This window comes from Mastigoproctus giganteus, chromosome 7, assembly GCF_048544385.1.
Source record: "Mastigoproctus giganteus isolate SK-2022 chromosome 7, ASM4854438v1, whole genome shotgun sequence".
In the NCBI taxonomy this organism is placed as follows: Eukaryota; Metazoa; Arthropoda; class Arachnida; order Uropygi; family Thelyphonidae; genus Mastigoproctus; species Mastigoproctus giganteus.
Window position 1 is genome coordinate 173,697,329 of NC_143581.1, and position 15,905 is coordinate 173,713,233.

Consider the following 15,905-nt stretch of genomic DNA (forward strand, 5'->3'; position numbering starts at 1 on the left):
TAGAATGGGTGCAGAGAAGGACAGTGAGATTGGTGAAAAGAATGAAAGGGTGCTCTTACCTAGAAAGGCTTGGTTCTGCAAATTGCACGTCTGGAGGCTAGGCACCTTGAGGTGTTTAAGGCTTTGAATGGATTGTGCAAGCTCAGTGTTGATGGCTTTCTTCTTCTTGCTCAGACTACACATATGAAGGGCATAAATTCAAATTGAGGAAGTAGTTTGAATGAATTCAAGGAAGAACTAGACAAATTATTGGAAGGAGTGGGACAGGTGATGTGAGAGGGTTTTTTTTTTTTTTTTTTGGCTGATGCCTTTTAAACTTGCTTTCTTGTAACATCAGCCATTACTAATACTAATAATTTTTTACCAAAGCAATGAAATGTGCCAAGGAAGCCAAGCTACCAGATAATGTAGAAATCTCTTGTTAATAGATAGTTTTCATTATCTGAAATTTTAAGATCCCCCACCTAGTAAGTTGATGACAAAAGTAGTTAATTGTGAGGGACTATACCTATCATAATTTCAAGAATTGGTCATATTGAGGAAAGCAGTATGGTATACTGCATGCCCTGATATTTTTATAGCGGTGATATTTCCTGATGAGGCTTGTAATGCTGATTTTCTATAGCTTTGGTTAAAAAAAAATTACTGAACTTTTGAAATAATAAGTTATCTAAAGGGATTAAGTGTTATTGTTCTAAATGTAAATGATGAAGTAGAAGAATGGATTGACTGCAATAGAAATACTCCTTGCTGAAGCTTGCATTGATGATCATTGATGCTGTTTTAAGTCCCAAAGTAAATGACAGTGAAGGGAGTAACAATAGTGATGTGCCAGTTAGTGAGAATACGATGTGAGAATGAGAATAAAATACACTTAGCCATTGTCATTTTATTCAAAATGCAGCAGCAGCTCTATAGGCTGAAGGACAAATTTGTGACAGAACAGTGCAATTGAATTAAGCTGACAAAACTGACAGATCTGTTGAAGAAAACATATGCTCTATCATCCTGTTGTCCATTTCCTGTGGTATTGGTTACCACTAATCTAAATTGTGGTGAAGGTAAAGAAGGCCAACATGAGAACCACAGAAAACTTCAGGAAACTTACCATACCAGACAAACTGGTTTCCCGCTACTGCAGTTTCTCCTTGCATTCTCAGTAAACAGACAGTGCATGTTATCCGTAGTGGCAGTAGAAGTCGATAACAATGTATTAATTAGTTTTTTCTTATTATTAAAAGCAGATTATTAGAGTTCATGAGTGTAATGACTTTGCGGCTGAAATTTACTTAAAGATACACCTTCCAGACTGCCCCAGTCTTGGGGTATTTATCCTCCCTTCCTGCTGTTTTAAAATGGAGAATGACTTCTACAGGTGGCACGTATTATCATTAGTTGGAGTAGAAATCATTTTCCTATTTTAAAACAGTGGGAAGGGGGGGATAAGCACCCTAAGACTGAGGCAGTCTGGAGGGTGTACCCATAAGTAAATTTCAGCTGCGAAAACACTCATGAACTCCAATAATCTGCTTTTAATAATGAGAAAAAACTAATCAGTACATCGTTATTGACTTCTGCTGCCACTACCGATAACAGGCACTATCTATTTACCGAGGATGCAGAGAGAAACTGTGGTAGTGGGAAACCAGTTTGCCTGGTAAGTTTCCCAAAGTTTGATGTTTTCGTGTTGGCTTTCTTTACCTTAGATAAATTGTTTATAATGATGCTAAACTGCAATACTTCTCTGCAGATCAATAATACTTTATGTTAAATAAAATGTTCTTATTTTTTAATTGGAAAAATTTATTTTTTGTTTGCAGTGTCTTCATAAATGAATGTACCAGTATTTGAGTTTCTTGTTAATTACAGTATCAATTAAAAGTCAGTTTAAATCAAAGAATACACCTTTGAAAGGAAGCACTGTGAATGGCAGTATATTAAAAACTCAAATTGAAGAGCATGAAAAAATTATTTTTCAACAGAGCCTCTCAGGCACCCAAACACCTGCTAATCATTAAATCTTCCCAATACATTTGGAGCGAATAGTGCAACTCTGGAGGAGCGTATCAATAATACACAGGATATTATAGTGAACAAACACTGAGGAAACCACACTATAGCAGGGGATGGCTGTATTCATAATCAGCATAACCAAAATTACAAAGAAAGAGCAAGAAGTGAAGATAAACAGAAAATTTTAAAACAGTTTCTACATGGTTTAATAAATTAATAAGAATTATTCCAGTCCCTTTTACCGCCTCACCTTTATAATTTTGGAGGCAAATGCTGGAGAGGGCAAAGTAAGTGTTCAAGATTGTTTGCAATGCAAATACTTAAAAATAATCTAATTAATATATTAATATACAAATAGTCATGACAAGATATTTTGAAAGTTGTAACCATAATAAACACATGAAAACTTTTTTTTATAGCTATTCCTCCAGCAGTAAAGCAGAAATACCTCCTACAAGCATCTCCCTCTGTAAAAAAATGGATGGACACAGGATGCGATTGTCAAAACTTTAGTTGTGGATGTTGTGCCCATTTGGAAATCACAAAGATTGGATTAAATGATACAGGTTTGCTGTTCTTTAATTCAGTATTAAAGTATGCAGTAAAAGATCTTTAATTGTATAGACTATATTACAAAAAAATGCTTCATTTATGGAAAAGATTTCCTTGTAGTAAACCATAGATTATATTCTGCTGATACAAATTTTATATGAAAAAAAAACAGTTTTTAACATTCTCTCCACATCCCTTCTTTTATTGGGGCCGAGTTTCTTGGAATTTGTTGAAGGTATATATTACAAAAAAATGCTTCATTTATGGAAAAGATTTCCTTGTAGTAAACCATAGATTATATTCTGCTGATACAAATTTTATATGAAAAAAAAGTTTTTAACATTCTCTCCCCATCCCTTCTTTTATTGGGACCGAGTTTCTTGGAATTTGTTGAAGGTAATATTACTGGTGACCCAAGAGGATAAATGAAAATTCACTTTTAATTTACTGTAGAAATTTGCTTACATACATATCATGTGCACATTGCAATTTTGTTGTTCAAAGCATTACACTACTTTTTTCATTTTTATTGATTTATCTATTTAATTTTATTTTTTTTTTTGCAGACCCTTAAATGTAGATGAAGTAGCTAATTGCAGCAAATTGTTACAAAAAGAACTGATTTTTTTTTAAGTAACTTACTATTCAATATAAATGAATCCATCACCTGCCACATGGCACCTCCGTAGCCAGGTGGGAAGGAGCAGCAGTGCGTAGCACACACTTCTTGATTAGACCGGGGTTCGAGCCCGTCACCACCAAATATGGAGGATGCGGAAAGGTCAGGGAATGACCACCGCATTTCCTGGAGCAATATGGCCTTAGTTGCTAATGCTCCTAAAAACCAAATAACAAACAATCAAACAAACATCACCTGCCACTCTACACAAAAGTTCAATGAAGTTTTGAAATTTACATGTTGGTCACTTAATCACATACCATGAATACTATGAAATGTTGATATAACAGTCATGTAGGTGGCCAAAATATACACTGGTGTTCACAGAAAGTGAATCACCTAGGAATTTCACATTTCTAGCCCTTTTTTTGCATTGGTATGTTACATTAATGACTAGCATCACAAATATAAATATAAACAAAAGATATTTATTAATAGTTAAGGCAAATCTAAGTAATATTTGACAGGTGCTCTCAAAATATTCCAAAATTTGCATTTGCAACCTTTATACAACAGTTTTGGTAAACACGACAATTATGGCTGAAATGTTATCAGAAGCCCTCAATTTGCTTCAGTTTATCATTTTAAATGGAAAACAAAATGAAAAGTTCACCAGTGCAAACTAATATTTAGTTGAACTACCTCTGGCCCTGATGACAGTAGCACATAGTCGAGGCATTGAAAAGAACAATTTCTGGAGATAATCAGCTGATAGTTCGTGGTTCCAAACACGAATTATGGCTTCCTGAAGTTCACGAAGGGTCTTTGGGTTCTTTCTGGCAACTGCAGATTCTACGCGATGCCAACAGTTCTCTATAGGATTCAGGTCAGGGCTGTTTCCTGGCCAGCTAAGATTTGAAATGGACCATTCTTCGAACCATTTTTTCACCTGTAACAACTGTAAACACATTACTGTCAAACCTCTAAGGCAGAAATGAAGCTAAAGTAACTACAGAAGTGCCTACTTACACTTTTCGCCTGATGACAAAGAGCAGAGTCATCCTGAAAGATGCAGTTACTTGGCAGGTTGAAATGGTCTCTAATGGTTGGCAGCAATTTGCCTTCCAATATAGCCAGATATCCATTGCCATTTACGGAACCATTTATAAACTGTAGGTGACCTACTCCGCAAAAGGTCAGGGAATGACCACCACATATCCCGGAGCAATATGGCCTTAGCTGCTAATGCTCCTAAAAACCAAATAACAAACAAACCTACTCCGCAGTATGAAATGCTCCCCCATATCATTTGGCTGGTAGGGAATTTCACTGTAGACACCATACAGTCTGGATGGCATTCTTCATCATGTCTATGGCGAATCATTTGTCTCCCACCAGAGCCATGCAGGTTGAATTTCTTTTCATCCAAGAAAATAACTGACTTCCAATGCTCAGGGGTCCATATGACATGATCCTTACACCAATTTAATCGGGCATTTTTAATTTTTTGTGTGAGGAGGGGCTTCTTCTTAGGATGACATGCTACAAGTTTATTTTTGAAGAAGAGTCTTCTGACTGTTACTGCACTTGCTACTCTTGCATTCTCTTTTCAGCTCAGACTAAGAAGCTTTGCAGTTTTTAAGGCAAAATGCAGTCCTGTGCCCTATTTTAGCGTACAGATTCGATTGTGTCCGGTTCCTTTTTTCCTATCAGCAGAACCAGTATTATTGAGTTTGGAAAGAAATCTACTCACTGTCGACTGATTACAAGACACTCTATAAGCAATATGACGGGAAGAACATCCGTTCTCACTTAAAGCGACAATAGCACTCTTTCTTCGTGGCGTCAATTGCACGTAACTCACCATTCTGACACAAGCAAGGAATGACTGGAACTCTTGCTGAGCATGCTTATATGGCTGAAAGTAACAGCTGATGCAATATTACAGTGTCACCTACATGTATCAATCTTATCTGATGCATCTGTAAGAAATATTGCCCTGTACTTACATTATTCGGATGACAATTACAGTTTTAAGTGGTGATGTACTTTCTTTGAAGACCAGTGTATTTGTTGCAATGATATTTTGTTACAGTGAAATGAAATAAAAATGTAAGAATAGTAGTTACATAATTACAAAATAATTATAGTGAAAAAAACTTATCATGAATAAGTGCCCAATTCTTAAAGTATATAATTTTTTTTCTGAACTCTGTTTTTAAAAAAATTTTTCCACACACAAATTCCTGAACATAACTTTTTAACACACTGTAAGAAATAGTGGCTTAGAGGGGAACAGGCATTCTTTGTGTTATCAGACACTCAGTCTAAAATGCTGATGGATCCAATATCTTTCTATTTCAGAAGATTTAGGAGAAGTCTAGTTGGCTTGCCTCCCTAAAATCCACTCATGCACACCTTCTCGATGGTAAGCCCTGTTACGTCACTTAGGTGGAAACGAACGTGTAAAGTGGTTCTCTTCAAGACGCCTGGTCAGCGTAAAGAGGAAAAGACCAAACCCTCCAGCACATGACAGCACAACGAAACAAATGGCCCTCAGTCCCCAGTGGCTTTCACTCCCCCTCTTATGGCATCGAGAGGATCAGAGTGGAAGCAGAGTGTGCTATAAGAATCTCTGGGTATGATCAGGCTGCCATGCACGGAAACTGAACTTGGCTTGTTACAACGTAAGATTGCTCATCAATCTTACGTTGAAAATGTAAATTGAAATATCATCGGTTTGGCTGAAACAAGAAGAAGAAATTAATCACTTATAAGTTTATCAAGTGGAAATCTGCTGTACGCCAATTGAAACAGTGAAAGGAGTGAAGGTGAAGTTGGCTTTCTGGTCCATAAAGATATAAAAAACAACATTTTGGAATTCAAAAGCACATCACCAAGGGTGTCAAGACTACTACTCAGGATTTCTAAGAGATATAAGCTAAAGGTTATAATGATTTTTGCACCAACATCGAGCCATGATGATGAAGAGGTTGAAGAAATGTACACCAAAATTGAGAGTCTTCTTGAACAGAAAACTCACTACACTATCATTATGGGGGACTTCAATGCTAAGGTTGGAAAGAGACAAAACACAGCAGAAAGGGGAACTATAGGAAATTGATGAAAGAAATGAAAGAGGTGAAAGACTTGTGGAATTTGCAGAATCTAGAGGAATGTCAGTAATGAACACTTTTTTCAAGAAAAGGGTGAACAGAGATGGACATGGAAGAGCCCAAATGGATTAACAACTAATGAAATCGACTTCATCCTCACCAACAGAAGATATATCATGAATGATGTTACTGTCCTGAACAAGGTAAATGTTGGAAGTGATCACAGAATGGTAAGATGCACACTTGATATAGATGTAAGAAAAGAAAGGAAAAAACTGACTCGAGTAAATAATACAAAGGTCTTTGAGATAACAGAAGAGGAGAAAAAGCAGTATGTACTGGAACTTAAGAACAAGTTTGAGCTTCTTCAGACTGTTCAGGAACAAGATATTACAGACAAAGAATATTACAACTTTCCGAAAGTGATAAAGCCCAAGAAACCTATAGGTAAAAAGAAATCCAAAGAAGAAAAAATCAGTCAAGAAACACTTGTCATGATGAACCAAAGACGACAAATTAAGAGCAAGAAAAACACTGACAGGGAGAAAATTGAGTATACTGAGTTATGCAAAGCCATTAGAAAGAGACTCAGAGAGGACATAAGAAAATTTAGCACAAGAAAAGTAGAACAAGCTTTAAGGGAAAACAAAGGATTTAAATCAGCAGTCATGAGCAGTAATACAGAAAGACAAATGATACTGAAACTGAAGAAAAGTGATGGTGTACTTATGAATAGCAAAGAAGGCATAATTCAAATAGCAGAAGACTACTATAAAGAGTTATACAAGGAGCAAGGGAATGATGCCAGCAGTGTGGAAGATGGATCGCAAATTAGTAACACATACAACATACCTGGTATTCTTCCTGATGAGGTAGAATGTGCGTTGAAGAATCAGAAAGCTCCAGAGGAAGATGAAGTTACTGTACAGTTGTTAAAATTGGGAGGAAGAGACATGACACAAAAACTGGCAAGACTCTTCACAAAATGCATTAGAAAAGGTGTGGCGCCTAAGGAGTGGAATAATGCAATCATAGTTTTGCTGCATAAGAAAGGAGATAAATCAGAAATTGGAAATTATAGACCAATTAGCTTGTTATCCCACATCTACAAGTTGTTCACAAGGGTCATTACCAACAGATTAGAAAGAATACTTGATGAGAATCAAGTGAAAGAGCAAGCTGGCTTTAGGACAGGATTCTCAACTATGAATCACCTTCACGTAATGTCACAGCTAATGGAGAAAGCAAATGGATATAAAACACCATTATGCCTGGCATTTGTGGATTATGAAAAGGCATTTGGCTCCATACAGCATAAGGCAATGTTTCGGGCACTGGAAAGACAAGGTATAGATACCCCATATATTATGATTTTGAAGAAAATGTATGAGAATGCTGCCTCCTTTATTAGACTAGACCAGGGGTCACCAAACTTCTTTGACCGTTGACCCCTTCAAGAGTTTCTTGACTTTTTATCGACCCCCTCTATTTTACTATTACGTAATTATAATATGACAAGCAAAAAAGACGCTTATATGAGTTTTTAGAGTGTTTATTGTATGTATAATATAGTATATATTATTATATTGGCTTAACGTCAAAGGGATACGTTTTTGTTTTTGACGTCCTTCTTAACATTACATATTTGATAGGAAGGATAAATAATATATAAAATATAAAATTTAATTTAGATAAAAAAATAACAATAATTCAATCTTCCTTATGTATATGAAAATAAGACTTTTATTAACTTAGTATACAATTTACTAATGTTGTCAATGTGAAGGATGTGCTTCGTGACTCTTGACAAGATTAGCAATATTGGGTTCAAAATTAGTAATCGCCACAGAATTCTATATCTGTAGCTTATTTCTTTGATTTGTTAAAATGAAATGAAAGCAAAAAGGAGAGTACCACTTCAGAAAGTTTTGGATATTTTTCTACAACATTTATATTCGTACAAAAGTAACTTAAAGTCCTATTTTTAAAAAGCATCTTAGCTTCAAGATCAACTGACAATTCAGTAAGTTCATCTTGTAAGTTACATTCGATATTTTCAATATCTGCAGAAAATGGCGTGATAATCCAATCTGGAATGTGCATGTTTTTAAAATCTGCAAAGTGCAATTTAAAATCATTGCTCAAATTTTGAAGATGTTCTGTGTATATTTTTAGGTCTTCATTTTTTACTTCCAATTGCCGTAGATTCGAAAAGTGCTGAAAACCTTTTTGTAACAATGATCATTTAAATAAGGCTAATTTAGCTTGTAAGCCTAAAAGAATTGTCCGAGCTTGAATAATCGTGACACCTTTACCTTGTAGACGGGTCTGTATGACATTAAATTTTGAAAATAAGTCCGCCAAGTAGAAAATATGATTCTTATTTCTCTTCAGTTCATCACTCAAAAACAAATTAACATCTGTAAGAAACTCTAGGGTTGAGTCAAACAACTCAACAAATCTTTGTAGACTTGCACCTCTAGACAACCATCTTACTTCAGTATGCAAGAGTAATTGGTTTGATACTTCATTTTTTTCACAAAGTTTGGCAAACAATCGCAATTTAAGAGGATGAGCTCTAATTTGATTAATAGATTTAATACACACTCTTAGAGTATCGTGCAGTTCGTCTTACTCTTAGAGTAAGACGTGCACACTCTTAGAGTATCGTGAGAGTTTTGCCACCAAATGGTTTCGGTTCAACACACAGTGAATAGTACGTACACTTTTAACTTTTTCTTTCAGAAAGGTAGCGAAACCTCAATAATGGCCCACCATTGCAGGTGCGCCATCTGTGGCTACAGCCGTTATATTAGTAAATGGAATATCATACTTATTTAAATATTCCTCCAATCGCTGAAAAATTGTCAACCCCATTCCATCACTTTCCAGATATTTTGCAAATAAAAATTTGTCAATAATTTGATGTTTGGTTTTACTATAATATTTTACGTAAGTCATAAGAATAGAAGAACTATCGAATGTAGATTCATCAAGTTGGATGGAGAACTTACTATTTTTGAGTTCTGATACTACAGTTTTTTCTACATCTTCAGCTGTTTCACCAATGCACCTTTTCACGGTATTCACACTCAATGGTAAACGTTTTAAAACAGGGCCAGAATCCGTTTTCATTATGGTTTCAATTACTTCTTTGATTGTGGGTATAACGATGTCCTCTGCAATTGTATATGGTTTTCCTTTTTTTGCTATATTAAAAAAAATATTGTAGGAGGCTGTTAATTCTTGTTTATTGTCAGCTTCGGCATGTGCTTTCATAAATGATTTTATAGTTGGTCAATGTGTGTATTTCTCTTTTAGTTCTTTAAAAAAGTCAAGATCTTTATCTTTCTTATCGGGATAGAGTCTTTGAAGATGATCTTTCATTTTTGCTGGTTTCATTGCATTGTTACTAAAAGTTTTTTCACAAAGAAGACACATAGGCCTCGTTTCATTTGTTAGTGAAGCAATAAACCCAAGTTTCAGATATTGTAATGAATATTGTCTGCATTTCTTTTTGGAATCTAAAGCTGCCATTGTGGTTACTGGGGTTGTAACAAAATAATTAAAATTGAAGTCAGTAAGTAAAAGTAATAAGTCTAAATAATATACCTACTCACGTATATCTATAGGATGTACAAAACTACCAGCCCTTCTCAACTCTTCAACATAGAGAAGTGTAGTTTGTGAATGAATAACGATTGAATTATAATATATATGTTGATGAATTTTAGAACATTGTATGTCGATTGTAGTACAAGTGTAGCTCGCTTGTATGTCGATGCGCGAAAATGAGACTGGGATCGAATATGTGTAAGTATAAGTAAATAAGCAATCTCGCTCCTGCCGGGCGGGAACCACCGACATCTGTTTATTGGTAAATACGTCGTTTTGGCCTAATCCAAGTTAACCAAATTAAATATTACCCGTACGATGATATCTTATATTTTTCTATCGACCCCTGAGGTCGATATTGATCACTTTGGTGACCACTGGACTAGACAAAGACAGTAATAAATTTAAAATTGAGAAAGGAGTTCGACAAGGAGACACAGTATCTCAGAAGTTGTTTACTGCTGCCCTTGAGGAAGCTTTCAGAATATTAGACTGTTTGCAGAAAGGAGTCAGTGTGAATGGAGAGTACCTAAACCATTTACGATTTGCAGATGACATTGTGGTCATAAGCCACGATCCCAAAGAATTAGAGGAAAATCTTAATCAGTTATGCACAGTTAGTAAGGATTTTGGACTAAAGATGAATATGGCTAAAACAAAAATAATGATGAACAAGTATGCCGCAGAAAGGGATATAATGATTGAAGCAGCAGTAATTGAAAAGGTGGAGTCATATACTTATCTGGTACAAGTCATTAGCTGTAATAATGATAAATGGATGGAAATCAAGAGAAGAATAAATTTTGGATGGATAGCATTCGGGAAATATAGTCACATACTGAAGAGCAATATCCCAATTTGTCTGAAATGTAAAATAATGAATCAATGTATACTCCCCACCATGACTTATGGAAGCGAAACTTGGGCACTCACCAAAAGAATGGAAGAGAAGATGAGAACTACACAGCGAAGAATTGAATGAATTGTATTGGGAATCAGACTGTTTAGATAAGAAGAGAAACACATGATTAGGCAGCAACTCAAGTAAAGGACATTCTTATCAAAACTAAAGAACTAAAATGGTCCTGGGCAGGGCACAGCTCGAAGACATGATGATAGATGGACTAAGAAAATAACAGAATGGTACCCAAGAGGAGCTAAGAGAAAACCTGGAAGACAACAACGAAGATGGACAGATAAAATTCACGAGTTTGTGGGTAGTAAATGGATGGCCATTGCACAAAACAGTAGGAACTGGAAAGTTGCTGGAGAGGCTTTCATCCTGTAGTGGATTGAAAATGGATGATGATGATGATATAAGAAATATTTTTCCATGTCATTAATGACAGAAAGAATTCCAAGGGGTGTTGAAGATTTCAGGTTGAATTGCTTATATTCTATATCTATATTCTAATATTATCATTGCCACCTTCTTCGTCATTATCCTCTGCAACATTATTGACCATTGATTCGTTCCTCTCATTAATAATTCAATGCATTATTGCCCCCAATTACTTCATGAAAAATAATAGTATCATCGTTATCAGTGCCAGTGAAAGCGTTCAGTGACACTTGCAGGAACAGCTAACATTTGGCATCATTGTTGCTGTTTGTTCACCATACAGACTCCGCATGCCTGCATTTGAAAAATCAGCAAAAAATAATTCAAAATTGTTCATTTTTTTGATATCACCTAGATTTTCAGTCTTTCTGAACACTGTGAAAAAAAACATTTTTTATATTAAAACATATTTTTATCACTTGCTGACAGGTCTAATGGACCTGTCAGCAAGTGAAATGCAAATTTAAAAGCTGCTTGCTTTAAGGAATGTCAGGCTGTCAGTAAAATTGTTGACATGATGCGCACATGTCAACAGTTTGATTGAAGATGATACTTCAATATCGCAAAGCTAGAGAGCATTACTGATTGGAGGAAAGCATATGGCAGTAAAGCCAGCTTGCTGTCAAAACTGTAAGTGACAGATACCAATCAACACATGCATATGATTAGGTGTAACTTAATTCATGAATTTTTCCTAATTGTGCAGCTGTTAAGAGTTTCACCTGAGTGGATGGAATAAATGAAGAGCACAAAGTGCTGAAATATTGTCTGGGGTCTAATTGATCCTGTATTCCCAACTCAGGGTTAAATAAGACTTCAAGGAAGGTAGACAGATCTAAAGAATTTTCGTTTTACAAATTTTATTATAATGATTATATTTTTTCATGATGGGATGGATATTTATAGCACTAAACTAATAGTTTCATTTTAGTGATATTTGTTAAAATGAAACATTTTTACTTAAAGATTAGTAAATTGGCACAGAATGGGATATAATTTCATTTGACTGAATATTTCTCTACTCTGCTGTTCGTTTCATTGACATGTTGCTGTAGTAATACACAACATGTCAATGAAATACATAATTGCTACGTAATTATGTATTTCATAATTACGTAACAATTATGAAATACAGTATACAAAGGAGGCTGCCACAAATATAGTGCAATTTTTTTATCTGGTACATGGCCTTTCGAAATTACATAATGACAATTAAGAGCCAAAATTAAACTATGTATAAGTATAGTGCGAAGGCATCAATAATACATAGCAAAATCAGAATGAACAGAATATTAGCAAAGCGGCATCGTTTTAAGTTATATCTCATATTGTGAATACCTTCACAACGAGTTGCCATGATGTTGCACTACTTCGAATAAGTAATGCTTCACCTGAGGAGAAGAATAAATGTTACTTATTCTCAGATGGATATCACCACCCACCCAGACAGCACTGTTTCAGGGCTATTTGGCCCTTCTTCTGTGGGTGGATAGGTACCCGAGTGATAGACTTTTCCATAGCTTGACGCCTACGCCCTAAACGCTTTATAGTCTAAATACATCATACACCATCAGGCATCTCTCATATTGAGGAGTTATACTTCATAACTGTTTTGCCATCATTGCATCACTCGGGTACCTACCCACCCACCGAAGACGGGCCAAATAGTGCTGAAACGGTGCCATCTGGGTAGTGGTATCCATCTGAGAATAAGTAACATTAGTCTTTTCCTCAGGTGAAGCGTTACTTATTCGAAGTAGTGCAATATTATGGCAACTCGTTGTGAAGGTATTCACAATATGAGATATAACTTAAAACAATGCCACTTTGCTAATACAGCAAGCCCCCCGTTATAATGCGGTTCGCTTTACGCTGATTTGCTATAACGCTGTTCTTATATTATAACCCATATTTGACAAGAACGCTGTCACAGATCACTATAACACTCTTTTACAGATTGCATTTTTGGCATATTTAACGAAATCATTTCATTTGATGGAGTCGATAGCTTGAAAATGAATAGCAAAACAGCATTAAAACATTTCCCACGCTCAGTGAAATTTTCTCACACGCTAATTTAATTGCAGTACAGTGACTTGTTACGTAATTCCGAGATCAACATTTTAAAAAATGATCAAGTATATTGCTTGTAATATTTGCGTTATATGCATTTATCCGAAGTGTAGTCATCACTCAGTACAGTATTAGACATTGTGCATAACGGACAGTTTACTTGAACATTGTATCGTAATTAATGCAACGAACGCAGTTACATTTTCGAAGAGAATGGTCGATAAGAATGAAAAAGCAACGTCTGGGCGCAGTATGAAGACTAAATGTAAGAAAAAGACCGAATCTGAAAATTAAATTAAATGTTTTGAAGCGAATCGATTCCCATCAACGACAAGCGGATGTGTCCATAATTTAGGACTTGCAAGTTTAACTGTAAGAACAATTGTAAAAAAACAATAAAGAATTAATTGTAGCAGCGAGAAAGATAGCTGTTCCACTGCAAGCAACTAGGGCTAGGCCGGCTATTAGGATTGAAATGGAAAAGACTTTAACTAATTTTATTGAAGATAATGTCCAATGTCAGTTAAGTTAAATATTATAAAAAAAAAAAAAAAAGAGATAGAGAGAGAGATTAGCCAATATGATGATCTGAAGAAAACTCACCTAAAAAAAAAAAAAAAATGTGGAACCATTTAAAACTGGTAAGGGCTGGTTGAATAGATTTAAAATCTAGGGAGAAGCTGCAAGTACAGATCAAGGAGCCAAAACTTTTAAAAAAGAACTTGTTAAAATTATTGAAGAGGGGTATTGTGTGTTATACTTCTCAACAAGTTTATAACATAGATGAAGCAGGACTTTTGTGGAAACGAATACCTAAAAGAAGTTTCATATTGAAAGAAGCAAAAAACATGCCAGGTTTCAAAGCGACGAATGATCGGGTGACTTTTTTGTTGGGTGGTAACGCTGCATCGGATTTAAAATTAATACCCCTTTTAGTTTATTTAGAAGAGGGCCAAAGTTCAACCCAAAATCGACACATTTTTCATGATTAAATTCATCAATTAAATTAAATCAATTAAAATCGATTTAGAGCAATTAAATTTATGATTTTAATTGGAATTTTAAGTTTAATTTTGATACGTAAGTAGTTACTACATAATTTTATACATATGTAATGTAGAATATTTTATATGTACAAATATTTGAATATTACCAGTAAATATTTTGACCGACATTTGTGCATCTTTTCACTATCATTTATTATTGATTAGGAAATATCCTATGGCACCGACTGCAACTTACAAATACATATGTTACCTTATGGGAATACGGAGCTCGCTTAGCGTGGATTCACTTAGCGCTCTGTTTTTCTGGCACAAATTATCAGCGTTAAGCGGGGGTCACCTGTATTCTGTTCATTCAGATTTGGCTATGTATTATTGATGCCTTCGCACCATACTTACATAGTCTAGACTTTTCCATAGCTTGAGGCTTATGCCCTAAACGCTTTAGAGCCAAAACTAATCAAGTGAAAAAGTTCATGTGACCATGGACCCTTATACCTTTCATTAGAGTAATATAGCTGCTTCAGTTTGTATGCATAGCTATTAGATAATATTTTTCTGGATATTTGATTCATGAGAAGTGTAAAACATAGCAGTAAAGAATATAAAGCTAAAAAGCTTCAGGCCTGAAGCTTTTTAGCCTAAATTACTTGAGTTGGAAGTAAAAACAGTGAATTGTAAAGCAATCACTCTTCCTCCAAATGCTTTTGAAAGGAATCAAAATGTTTATATGATGTTGATGCTCTTGTATTGGAAAGAATGGAGGATTGATTTACATTACATGCAGAATACTGTATGAGGGCTGTCCAATAAAGAATGATCATAATTTTTTTTTCCAATAAAGAACGATCATAATTTTTTTTTCACAACATACCTTTATTAATCATCCATATTTTGATGATCCTTTTCAAAGTAGTCCCCATTTGATGAAATGTACTTAATCCATTTCTGCCATTCTTCAAAAGCATGGTGGAAGCAATTGTTTGACATGCACTTGAGAATCACCTCTGATATCTTTACAACTTCTGATGACTGGAAACGCTTTCCTTGCAACTCCTTCTTTAACTTTGGAAGTAAAAAAAAAATTGCTGGGTAGAAGATCAGGGCTGTAGGGTGGAACACATTTTACATTAATGCTGTCTAAGTACTTGACAGTATGAGCAGTGTGAAGTCTTACATTATCATGATGGAACATCCACCCACCTGTGTGTAGCTGTGGTCATTTGTGATAAATGCAATCCCACAAAGTGTCACAACTCTTGCCTTTTTTTGGTGCTGGTGGTGATGTATATTTTTAAACTGAGCTTTGTTGCTTACTCTCTGTGTCGAAATGATGAAGCCATCATTTCATCCACCATTATCACCTTGCGCAGCACCTCACCATCTTCAATAAACATCCATTGCTACCCTGACAAAAATCTCCATGCAAACTTGCTGTGGCTCAGGTGTGAGTAGTCTTGGAATCCAGTGTGCACAAACACGTCATATGCAAATGGTCACAGAGAATACTCTACATGCTTTCTGCTGATGTTTTCAATGTCTTTGCAAGTTGCCCTACTGTTATACAACAG

General features: G+C 35.3%; 1 protein-coding gene across 1 annotated transcript in view; it reads left to right on the plus strand.

Annotated features, from left to right (window-relative positions):
* The window catches only part of LOC150083343 (uncharacterized), a 59,964-nt gene that overhangs the window by 14,971 nt on the left and 29,088 nt on the right, over positions 1-15,905 (plus strand). The window contains exon 2 of the mRNA XM_090377200.1: positions 2,433-2,579. Within this exon, the coding sequence (XP_090233326.1) occupies positions 2,433-2,579 (147 nt within the window). The remainder of the gene's footprint in view (positions 1-2,432; positions 2,580-15,905) is intronic.